This window comes from Centroberyx gerrardi, chromosome 21 (assembly GCF_048128805.1).
Source record: "Centroberyx gerrardi isolate f3 chromosome 21, fCenGer3.hap1.cur.20231027, whole genome shotgun sequence".
In the NCBI taxonomy this organism is placed as follows: Eukaryota; Metazoa; Chordata; class Actinopteri; order Beryciformes; family Berycidae; genus Centroberyx; species Centroberyx gerrardi.
Window position 1 is genome coordinate 7703676 of NC_136017.1, and position 12677 is coordinate 7716352.

Here is a 12677-nt window from a genome sequence, read left to right on the forward strand (position 1 = left end):
ATTCACACTTCACTCTTTTCCACACATTTATTTTTACCTGGCACTGTAAGTCAAGCTCATGTTGATGAATGCTTTTTTTTGTTTTGTTGTTAGTTTATGGAGGAGCTCCAGGGAAGCTAGCTGGTATTTCAGTATTTGCACTTCAGGAGGATGCTGTCATGCAAAATTAATATAGAAAATGCTGTTTAATGGCTGAATCAATGCTTTAACTGAAGAATTGGAATATATAGTATCAGGTTAACTGTAGCTATAAGAAGGATCTGATTGGGTTATAATCAGGGTTAGTGGTTTGCTAAATTTATGTTTTGTCCTCCCTTAATGATTATGCTGATTCTGATATTTGAAATTGGATATTGGATAGTGAAATTATGACAATTTGAAGCTTTTCGATAACCTCTGATGCTTTCTGTAACCTTTTTAAAGTTGACATTGACAACAAAATGCAGTACACTACTGCTAGATATCACTTTTCGATACCCAGCCATAATTATGCAACTCTGGAGGGGGGAACAAAAGATATTATTAAAAGAGCGGAGTGAGAGTGAGAAAGAAAGCAGAGGAGAGAGAGAGAGGACTCTTGTTCTTTCATTCCGCCTTTTGTTTTCCCCTGAAAGGCTGAAACGGCGCTTCAAGATGATTAGTGACAACGAACACACGAGAGCCGCTAATTGGTTAACGTGGGCCCCACTGAGGCCCCTGATTGGCAGGGCAAAGTAAACAGAGCATTAGCCTCCATGGCAGGAGCCAACGTGACATGCCGTTCCCTTCACCCCGTCTCCATTCACAACTCTGTGACCGCATACAAACAAAAGACCTTTAGGGAATCAGATATGGCTCTGAAATTGGAGCTAATTTTTTTTTTTTGCCTCACTGAAATACGGATTAGAAACCAAAATAGGAGGGATGGATTGGGGATTAAATAAATAGTAGCATACAGTAGTAGCCCGAAGCTGCACAGCGGCCAGATATCTGTGTAACCTCAAGGAGGCTCGACAGGGGTGTTGGTGTCTGAGCTGGAATCAGCTAGAACAAAAAAAAAACACCCCAGTTTCTGAGATGCTGGAAATAGATGGGGATGTTAGACCTGTCACCTGAGTGTGGTAGATTTTCACACAAAACTTGTTAAAGTGTAGAAAAACACTGCTGTTCCCACCCCAAAAATAATGTTGTCAGGTGCCTCGTTGAAGCACTAAAATCACATGGGTTTGGTGTTGGTGACAGTTTTTTTTTTTCTTCTTTTCCAAATGTTATCAGCAAATCCCGTGAAAATACATCATGTCACAAAGTAAGTGGTTCAAATGGGTGTCATGAATCTTCAAAACAACATGAGCTGCTGCTTTGAGCACCTCGTTCATCTGCCATTTTGTGGACACTTGTATCCAAAGCGCGAGTGTAGGCCATACATTTTTAGCATGGGACGGCCCCAGTGGGAAGTGGAGCCGATCACCCTGGCCGTGTTTGTGCCATTTTCTATCCATCCAGCCTCAGGACCCTCGCAGCTGAAGCTTCTGTAGTTCAACCACCACTAGAAATGGACTCACTAGAAACGACCCTTAACAAACCCAAGTCCTCAGTTCTTGGGCAACAGCTATGAACAGCTAACCGTTAGCTGTTCATTGGCTGTTGTACGTTGTTGTTAGCTGTTGTACGTTACCATCTCAACAGAATTCAATAGATATCATTTCCCTGCTGTTTTTGACTGTGAATTGATCATTTCATCACTGATGCATCGGTCGACTGTGTGTTTAGATTATCTTAGCTTGTTAGTTCGCTAACTAGTATCTGGTCAGCTAACTGTCACTTAACTGTTGTAAACACATCTGATCTGTGCACTAGCTATATAGTAGAGGCTTGTGTTAGTAGTGGCTGGAAGTGACATGTTAACACTTACATCAGTTTTTGCTTTGCTAAATTAGCCTGCTGGCTAGTTAGCTAGCTAAAAAAGCCAAAAACCAACTGTTTGTTAGGTGAACAGCTATCTCAAGCTACATGGGACTAGGACAAGACAGTTCCTGTGTCACAGTAACCTACATTTGGAAACAAATGCACCGTATTATTCACTTTTATTTATAAAATGACGGAATTGACCTACACCCAAACCACAACCGTCTTTTTTCCAATGGTGACGCAACCACAAAGCTTCGATTTTGTCGTCTTTGCATTGTGTTATCTGTCACATGCCACACCTTTCTGCTGACTGCCCTTAATGTTTATCAGCTAATCAATCAATAAGTGGATCAATCAGTCAGAGTGTTTTGTTCATCTCTCTCTGTCCTTCAGCCTCGGAGCCCAACCTGAAGCTGCGTTCCAGGCTGAAGCAGAAAGTGAGCGAGAGGAGGAGCAGTCCGCTGCTGCGTCGTCGAGACAGCCCCATCGCCACGGCCAAGAAACGCTCGCTCGACATGGCAGGTAAGGGACTCACACACACACACACACACACACACACTCACAGCCTACCCAAAGTTCATCTAAAAAAACTTACAGGAAAAACACTGAATCAACATTCCACATATATGCCAATTGATGGTGCTTTGCTTTCTTGTCTGTGCGTTTGTCTTTTGGGGTGTATTCGTGTGTGTGTGTGTGTGTTTCAGACTCTGCGTGTAGCAGCGCCCCCGGCTCAGGCCCAAGCTCCCCCAACAACAGCTCCAACAACATCCCCAATGAAAACGGCATCACTGTGGCAGTCTCCAACAGCTCTGAGGTAACACACACACACACACACACACACACATAGAGCGAGTGTATCAGTGATACATAGCCACTTATATGCACACAGGGTTAGACTGGTATATTAATTTGCCAATATATTGGGCCGATATCAGCATTTTATGAATATCGTCCAGTCTGATATGACTTCCTCCCTGATATGACTTCCTCTATAAAACCTGCAGTTCTATCTATTTTTTGTAAATTAACTCTTCATTTAAAGGCAGTAATGTATCCACTACCAGTGAATAGGTGCAGTGGGTCATCCTGCCTTAAGGAGCTGCTAACCAACCTAAAACAATTTCATTTGTCTGGGTTTCAATGGACAGTTTAAGTGTCAGATGGTTTAATTTCCAGCATGTCAACAATAAAATTCAATGGGAAGCACTGAATATTTGTCATTTTTTGGCATAAAAAATGTCAAATTTAAAGGTATTGAATCTTGGTATGAAATATCAGCAGCTTCAGTTACAAAGTCTGTGTCAGCCAAACCCTAATGCACACAAAATCATAATTAAACAGATATAAATTGCCACACCTGCTCGTAAACCACACACAGACTCACCAACAAATCACAGCAGCATTTGCTGTTAGAGTAAGATAGCTAGTGGTGAGGGGTCTTCAGATGACGGGTCTGCAGAGGAGGAAGAGAGCCGAGGAACTGGCAAGATGCTATTTGTGGCAGCTATTAGGACACTCAGGCGGTGTGGAGGAGGCTTGAGGCCGCGGCGACGACTTCACATCGCCAGTGGAGCGCAAACGTAGCGGGTTCGCCTTGTGCGGACATCTGCGTCTGCAGCGTTTGCCCCTGTGCTGGGGTGTTTCGTACTGCGGACACAGAATAAATCATTCAAATGTGCTTCCCAGGCGTCTCTGGCCCACAGGCTGTGCAGCGGTGCTGAGCGGGGCTCCGTTAGCCAGCTGTCCCTCTACACCTCGCCCTCCTTACCCAACATCACCCTGGGGCTGCCCGCCACTGCCACGGCCACCGCTGCTTCCAATGTAAGGAGGACCTGCTGCCTCGCTGGCTGAATCATTTGTCTTTTTGATTGATTCATTTCAGTATTGATTGATTTCATTCATTTAGCCTTTTACAGGAATTTGCCTTGCATGTAAGAGCATTGAGTCAGAGTTTTAAAGACATTTAACAAAGATAACATGTAAGACATCAAAGAACAGACTGTTAAATGTTAAATGATTATTTAACTGGGTTTATCTGTAGGTGTGTCTCCCCATAGTCTGTCAACCCCTTTTCTCCTTATTAGTTTTGTCTAGATTTCTGTCTCTCAAACATCAACAGTTCGAAACGCACTGCTCTTCAGCTAAATATTATCATTTGCTATCATGAGGGAACCTGGACTTGGATTTTAACTTCATCTTAATGCAGCATCGGAGTCTAACTTCACCCTCGCCCTCCCTGCTCTCTCCTCTCCCCAGGTGACCTCGGCCCAGCAGGAGGGCGGCCTGCAGCCGGCCCTCTCCCTCAGCCCGCCCTTCCTCTCCGGCGGCCACCTGACCCCCTACCTGGCCGAGGCGGGAGCGGGCTCGGGCGGACACGGCGGCCACAGTCCGCTGCTGCAGCACATGGTGCTGATGGAGCAGAGTCCAGCACAGAGCCCCCTGGTGACAGGTAGGAGGAGGAGTGGTGCTAGTAGTGATCATAGCAGCAATAGTAGTCGTGATAGTAGTGGTAATAATAGTAGTAATGACAGTGATAGTGATAGTTGTAGTAGTAGTGACAATAATAGTAGTAATAGTGACAATAATGCACCATTTATTGAAGAAAAAAAACATTTTTTGGTGCTGGATTGTGCGAAATCCGAGAGAAAGAGAGGGAGGGAAGGAAGGAAGGGAATAGGCGGTTTGATGAAATGCCTTATCAGTCAGACAGTATTGGAAATGAATGAATGATCAAATGATCTGATTGATGGATGGATAGATGGGTGGTTGGTTGGATAGGTGCGTTACTGGATGAGTGTATTAAAATGCCTGATTGTGTATTATTATTACTTCTGTTGCTTTAGAATATATCACCATTCTGTCTAATATTACTTATTTTTCCCCCCTGACACACACTGAAAAAAACAATACCACACTCAGAGAGATGTGTGTTCATGCTTCACTGTGCGCTCCCTCCCATCGACAGACATACAGTACATTCATTAGCTCAAACTAATGAGCTCCTTTCATATGTCAGTGTACGCTAAAAGAGGACATGAGAGTGTGTGAGATGGTCGCATTGTGTGCCATTTCCCATCGGCTCGTCCATTGACAGCCATGTCACCGCTATTTTCAGCCGGGCATGAACAGTGAATGGGCAATGACGCACATACAGACGTATACGTGTGTGTGTATGTGTGTGTGTGTGTGTGTGTGTGTGTGTGTGTGTGCACGCATGAAATACACAGGAAAACTCCCACACATATAGACCGTGCACTGTGACTGAACTTTCACTACTAACATGCTGAATTCAATAATGATACATTTTAATGATAAATATCACTCTTCAGTACAGACAAAGTGATTTGCAGATAATAAATCGATAAAAATAGGAGAATGTCAAAATTTGGTGCATTTTGGTCTGGTCAGTAGCTACTATGTAACAACGCTACATGCAATGTAATTCATAATACTACTCTTATGCAGAGTATGACAATGTTAGCACATTAAATTCAGTCCATATTGACACCCAAATGCTGAGAAATGTGTAGTATTTTCATAATATTCCATAATAATATTTTCTCAATCTCTACTCTAACTAAAAAGCTTACTGATTGCCAGATACTAAGTCAGACAGAGATTTTGGCTTTGGATTTAATATGCAGGCCTGTTTCATTTCGGGTAAGCAGGTCAATCTTTTTAGGGACAGCGGCCTTGTCCTTCCTCAAAGTCTTCTCTCTCCTTCTCCTGCCTCTGTCCTAATACTCCACTGTGCCATGTATCACCTACTGATCACCAGGCCTTGTCAGAAACTGAATTTGAAAATAGTTTGGTAGGCAATTTTTCTCTAATAATATGTATACTTCAAAATCCAGCTTCTTAGATCATTTTCCAGCTTGGTTTAGACCGTTTTATTACTTTTGTCCCACATAATGCATTGTAAGTGGACTAAGATGTTCACAGCCATTTTGAGGTTCAGACCCGGGACCCTCTGGTTCCAGGATGGTCTCCCTGCAGTCACTATAGGAGTCTTTCTCAATATGTGTCATCGTGTTCTCCGTGACACATTTGACATAATATCTAGCAGCCGAAGTACAATTCCAAAACAAAAGAACGGTGAGGGCGGAGAAAGATCCTGGAGGTTCACATGGCAACCGAGGAAGCATAGGATGGGGGCTTGACTGATGAATGGGAAGCCCCAAGATCCACTGTGAGAATGACACATCACGTCTAAACAGTGCTGTAGTCCAGTGGTTCTCAGTACTGTGAAGGTGAATGCAGTTAACTAGAAAACCAGCAGTACTCTTGACCCTGAGGACCAGGACTGAGAACCACTGCTATAATTTATAAACCGCTGGGAAAATGAAAACTTTTATGTCTTAATTGCTAATGCAACCTCAAGCACACAGCCCATCTCAAACTGTAACGATGCATTCTCTGTTCTCGCGTCTTTGAGAAGCTCGTTCTCTCCAAGACGACTTGGGAAGAACGTTTGCCACGAGGACACGAACATCGACTCTGCGTTCTCACCTTCGCCCTCCTCTAACCTCTAATCGTCTCCCTCCCCCTGCGTCTCCCAGGCGTCAGCGGCCTGTCCATGCCGTCGGCGGCGTCCATGGCCAAGCTGCAGCGGCAGCACCGGCCCCTGGGGCGGACCCAGTCGGCGCCGCTGCCCCAGGGGAGCGCCGCCCAGGCCCACGCCCAGGCCCTGGCCCTGCAGCAGCTGGTGGTCCAGCAGCAGCACCAGCAGTTCCTGGAGAAGCACAAGCAGCAGTTCCAGCAGCAGCAGCTCCACCTCAACAAGGTTGGTAAGGGCTGGGGTGGCTACAGTCTTTCATTTCATTCTCCTTTCAATTTCTGTGCATTCATCTCTTTCTCTTCCCTGCCCTCTTTCTGTGGATGTGTATTGGTGTGCAGTTTTTGTTGTACCGCAGCGCTGTTGTTGCCTCAGTGTTGAGGTCTTCAAGAGCCAAAGTCAGGCCAGTCAGAAAGAGTGAGACAAAAGAAAAAAATTGCTCTGTACAAATCAAGTCTGTTCTTTCTTGGCAATATTAATTAAGGGCAGTAAAAGCTGTATTATTCTTAATATTAAACTTGGAAATCTTCACATCTTACCTGCGATTTTTTTCACTTAACTCCCCTGATCCCCCTTTTTATGCAAATGAGTTTCATTAATTTCACATGACAGGAGAACTTAACTTCAGGGTTGTTCTGGCCTTCTATTAGCTTGTATGGACCACTGCCATACAATGATGTATGGTGAATATATATCGTTAAGTCTTTTTATGATCATGAGACAACACATACTTTGGATGTAATATGCTATAAGCTTTGTTTGCTAATATTACTGAATTCTCCATAGAAGAAATGAAGGCAGCTTGTCAAATAGGGAGCCACAACTGATATTTATTCAGGTCTATATGTCATCACCAAAAATGCATTGTGGGAATGTACAGTTGTTTGTTAGGTGTGTGTGCGTGTGTGTGTGTGTGTGTGTGTGTAGTCCTTGATTTGGTCATTTTCTCTCTCTCTTTAATATTTTTGTTTTTGAGTAGGCAGGTATGGGTTAACACAACTGTACAACTTGTGAGAAATAAGTGTGTGTGTGCGTGTGTGTTTGCGTCCGTGTCTCTGTGACTGAGACCGAGACAGTTGCCACGGGCTGCAAGGTAACTCTGCGCTGCCATGGCAACAGGGCGGAAGCCGCTGCCTTATATGGTGGCGGCGGAAGCGAGCAGCTGCCGCTCTGTATGGCTATTCCTATTCTAGCGGTGCGTTCGCTGGAGGAGAGGTGGGTGGATGAAACAAGGGATTTCCTCTCCTCCTCCTCCGCCGCCTCCTCTGCTCTCCTCTCACTCCCTCCATATGTTCTCCAGCTCTCAAGTGGCGTCTTTTCACACAAACATCTCCATAACAGCGGCCCGCGCTCCAAGGACGAACTCTATAGGATTTTTTGACTGGGCGATGGCTGCACAACACAACACCAGTGCATGTCTTTCAGTTTAAATGCAAATCTCTAGTTAAAACATTGTTCTATTCTGTAAAGTTATTCAGAAAAACAATAATGTGAAGAGCTTTTTTGTTCATTTTCTCGTAAAAAGTCTTCTATTATGCGGTCATTTTAAAGAACGTGATACAAAAACAGATGATATAGGATTTCTACCTTGGATATCTGATAATGTGAATACCCAAAAATGCACATTTGCACACTCTGCATATATGCACTCGTACTGGACTTTAAGCTTATAAATCTGTTCACTGCAAACATCTGTAAATCCTTAAATTTGTCAACCTAGCAAGAAGTTTTTCTAGCCAATAGGAACTCACAGGAACACAATGAAAGACAACGTTTATTTTTAGTATTCTTTATTTACTGTATTTTTGTCTAGATCTTATTCTTTGTTGCTGGAATGACTTAACTTCTCCTTGGGGGGGATCAATGAAATCATCTAAATCTTAATTTTAGTCATGATTTGAAGTTTGTTTTCGGTTTATCACAGAAATCCAATGCATTCACGACTGAAAATGAAAAATACACATATGTAGATAGATATACAGATATACATGCGTGGTTTCTGGGAAAGTAGAGCAGGAGAAGAGCGGCTGGTTTTGAGTTGTGGAGGAGGGAGGAGGTGAAAAATGGGGGAAAAGAGCAGTTTGTTTGGAGGGAAAGACAAGAACAGTAGGGGGGGGGGGTGAAAGAGAGAGCTGGTGAATGCTCTGACGTCAATGCTGTCCCTTGGCACGGCGCCAGGAGACCCAGAGGCTGACAGCTCTGGGAAACACACACACACACACACACACACACCTGTAGCCCACTCCTGAGACTTCTGGCAAACACCTCTCTTTCTCACTCTCCGTTGTTCCCTCTGTCTTTCTCTCTCCGTCAGTAATGTACATGTGCACCACACACACACACACACACACACACACACACACTATGGAGGCGAGTACTCCGCAGCCTTGAATGGGACTTTCAATGGTCCATGTCAGGGAAAGTGAATGAATAGACAACTGAGTCACTACTCGGCAGCAGCAGGCCCCAGAATAAGTCGATGAAAAGCGGCACAACAGGGAGTGTGGAATGTCTCTGTTCGACGAGACTAATTTTGCCCCGGAGTACACTCGGCAGAACGGCCGCTCACATTCAATTAGAACGGATAGCTTTGAAATGAGCAAGACACCAATCTGACTGAGTAATCCAAATTAAGCTTGTTAAAAGAAGAATGCGCCAGAGAAAGGAACGATTTGCCAGGAATTTGATTCAGAGCAGTGTGTGTGTGTGTCTCTGTTTCCATACGCAGGCTCACACGTCGGTTTGAGTGGGATTTGTCATATCCTGTGATTCGATTGCGAAATAAATCGTTGCACTGTAAAAATCACAGCTTCCCCTCCTCCACCCCTCCTCCCCTCCCCGCACCCTCAACTGTCGCCGCAGATGATGGCCAAGCCCAGCGAGCCGTCTGTGGGCCGCCAGCACCAGAGCCACCCCGAGGAGACGGAGGAGGAGCTGCGGGAGCACCAGGACGGGGCCGCGCTGCCGCCGGGCGTCACCATCAAGCAGGAGCCCCCCGACCCGCAGGAGCTCCAGGAGGAGGCGCTGCAGCACAGGGAGCGGGAGAGGCAGGCGGAGCAGGAGCTGCTCTTCAGACAGGTAGGGGAGGATGAGGAGCAGAAAAAGGAACGAAAAGGCAAGGGAGGAGAGGAAAATTTGTGTCTGCGTCTCGTCCTTTTCGATTTAAGTGCTGTAATACATCACAGGAATATTGCAAGTGACAAGGCCCCGGTTATAAGCTGCCATTGTCTGCTTTGTGGCCGCTATCACTCGCTGTGAAGTGATCGCCGTGGTGACACCTACATCAGCGAAGTTGTTGGGGGGAAAAAAAGTGAAAAATGAGATATCTGCCTTATTTTACAGCTGTAAAATAAAAAGAATCGATATTAAGGTTTGGAGAATTGATGCTGACTTTACCCGGCCTTAATATATTGTAGGTGCTCCGCGGGGAAGTCCCGGAGAGGTGAAAACTCAAACAACCAGACACATAAATGTAATTTGGGCTGTGAAAATGTTGCTTTCTGTCCCATGGCATACTCTTGATTAAATGCTGAGGGGAAAATCGAAGCCGCACCATTTGTTTTGGCTGCCATCTTTTGGCCGTAAGTTGTACTTGCAATATAAAACAGTTCCCTCCCCCCCCCCAAGTCCCTCAATAAATTAACATCTTAGGCATTTGATTGATTCTGCTATACAGAGGAACTTGAGTGCAACAGTAGAATAATGTTAAATTCCTAGTTCATCAAAATAAAGGAGTGCAAGACTGTCTTCCTCCTGTTCCGTGTCTCTCCTGCTCTTCTTCATTATTTCTCTCTACACTTTCTTTGATTCTGTGTGTGTGTGTGTGTGTGTGTGTGTGTGCATGTATAAGCAGCAGGCCCTGTTGTTGGAGCAGCAGCGGATCCACCAGCTGAGGAACTACCAGGCGTCCATGGAGGCTGCCGGCCTGCCGATCTCCTTCCCGGGACACCGCCCCCTCTCCAGGGCCCAGTCGTCTCCGGCCTCGGCCCCCTCCTTCCCCATCAGCGTCCCGCCGCCCGATCCGCCCGTCAAGCCTCGCTTCACGACGGGTCAGCGCCACTCTTTCATTTGCATTTTTCCTCTTCTGTTCTAGTCTGCTTAACTGTAGCTTTTATTGCAGATGTTTTTGTTTTCAAGTTCATGTTGGGTCGTTCAAATATTGCACAATTTAGGAATTTCTGACTTTATTTTGCTGCAAATTTTTGAATTCTTTTCTGATGGACTGGTTAGTGAAATTTCCATCAAAAAAAAGCAGAATGGGAGAGTATTGTCATCTTGAAAGCAGGTGACTTGCCCATGAATGATGTAATGATTTAGACCTCCAACTATGGAAATACCCATACGCCAGATGGATGAGGATTAAATTCCACCAGAACTTTTTCTCCTGTGTCTCTGCTCTTTCTCCCTCAAAGAAACAAAGAAAAAAAATACTGAAAGGAGTGGACTGCCCATCCTCTTGAGAAAAAATAAAAATCAAAGTTCCCAGCAGCATTAGAATTTAAGGCTGATGGTTGTTATCACATTTTGACTGTGTTTGTGGAGGCGAGTGTTTTAATCTGTGTGTGTGTGTGTGTGTGTGTGTGTGTGTGTGTTCCCCTCAGGTCTGGTGTACGACTCTCTGATGCAGAAGCACCAGTGTATGTGCGGAAACACCAACAGCCACCCGGAGCACGCGGGCCGCATTCAGAGCATTTGGTCCCGGCTGCAGGAGACGGGACTGAGGGCGCAGTGTGAGGTACGACACTGTCTCTGCACCGTGTATCGCCAAACTGGTGAACTGTGTATGAAAGTCCTCACCGTCCTGTTGTGTGTGTGTGTGTGTGTGTGTGTGTGTGTGTGTGTAGTGTATCCGTGGGAGGAAGGCCACTCTGGAAGAGCTGCAGACGGTCCACTCCGAAGCCCACGTCCTGCTGTATGGAACCAACCCTCTCCGACAGAAACTTGACTGTAAGAACACACACACACACACACACACACACACACACACACACACACAGAGAGCACACCAGGATCTACTTAGTCAGCCTTGTCTTTCAGAAACCTGCCTATATAAACACAGTCACACAAAACTAGACTAACTAGTATAAAATGACATGCGATCTTGTTTTATTCTATTTTTCTTCTCATCTCCTTTCACTGATACTAATAATAAATAATAGTAGCAGTAATGGTTTAATGTAATTTACAAACATGTAGAGGTCCGCTCACATTGTACACATAGTAGCAGAAAGCTGAGTACAATAAATACAATAACCTACTAATTTACTTTAGATGAAATAAAGCAAAATCAAGAATCAAGGTTAGCAAGCATGAGCATAAGCAGTGTTCAGCCAATAATTTCATTTTTTTCCCCCTTCACCAGGTTCAATCACTCCCATGTTCGTAAGGCTACCGTGTGGAGGGGTGGGGGTAAGTAGCACTCATGGTTTTATTTGCGTTTCAGTCATAGAGGGAATTAACACACCTTTTTACAGTGGAATATAAAACTCCTATACGTAAAAAATGTGTTTAGATGTATCCTTAAAAGGATACATCTAAACATATTTTTAAAAAGTAGAAAACATGCAGAAGTTATTGTTAGACAGGGACAGTAGGGCAACTGAACCAGTCAGTTGGTGGAAATGTATGAGGAGAGTGGGAGAGTGTGTGTGTTGATAGATTTTGGTAAAGAAATGGGAGAGTTTTTATAGCTGGGATAACTCTACATCTTTCTCAGTGTGTTTAAATGTGCTGATAAACCAACTGTCACTTGACAAATCTGTTTAGTCTCCTTTTATGTGGATTCAGCTCAGATATGAAAACTGTGTGTGTGTGTGTGTGTGTGTGTGTGTGTGTGTGTGTGTGTGTGTGTGTGTGTCCCAGGTGGACAGTGACACCATTTGGAACGAGGTCCACTCCTCCAGCGCGGCTCGTCTAGCCGTCGGCTCTGTAGTGGAGCTGGTCTTCAAAGTGGCTACTGGAGAGCTGAAGGTAACGATGATCACACTCGCCTGGTTTCTTTCTCTCTATTTCTATCGCTTTCTTTCTCTTTTACTCTCTTTTTTTTGCATAATGAGTTTTTGAAGATGAATGGATGGCCTTGAAAGTTTCTGAATTCACATCTATGATGGAGATTCGCTTTGATATAACAGCAGTTTTAAAATGATGAGGATTTCACCAGGATTTCTTAACCTGACAATAAAAAATCAGCTTTGTATGATGCCTAATTTTGACTAAAACATGCACAACTTAT

At 44.6% G+C, this 12677-nt stretch overlaps 1 protein-coding gene across 3 annotated transcripts in view; it reads left to right on the forward strand.

Annotated features, from left to right (window-relative positions):
* Positions 1-12677, forward strand: part of LOC139926056 (histone deacetylase 4-like) — a 64683-nt gene that overhangs the window by 41695 nt on the left and 10311 nt on the right. For all 3 annotated transcript variants that reach the window (XM_071917639.2, XM_071917633.2, XM_071917645.2), the window contains 11 exons: positions 2281-2409; positions 2595-2704; positions 3577-3711; positions 4147-4339; positions 6450-6673; positions 9308-9523; positions 10299-10494; positions 11047-11180; positions 11290-11392; positions 11808-11854; positions 12308-12415. In XM_071917639.2, the coding sequence (XP_071773740.1) occupies positions 2281-2409; positions 2595-2704; positions 3577-3711; positions 4147-4339; positions 6450-6673; positions 9308-9523; positions 10299-10494; positions 11047-11180; positions 11290-11392; positions 11808-11854; positions 12308-12415 (1595 nt within the window). The remainder of the gene's footprint in view (positions 1-2280; positions 2410-2594; positions 2705-3576; positions 3712-4146; positions 4340-6449; positions 6674-9307; positions 9524-10298; positions 10495-11046; positions 11181-11289; positions 11393-11807; positions 11855-12307; positions 12416-12677) is intronic.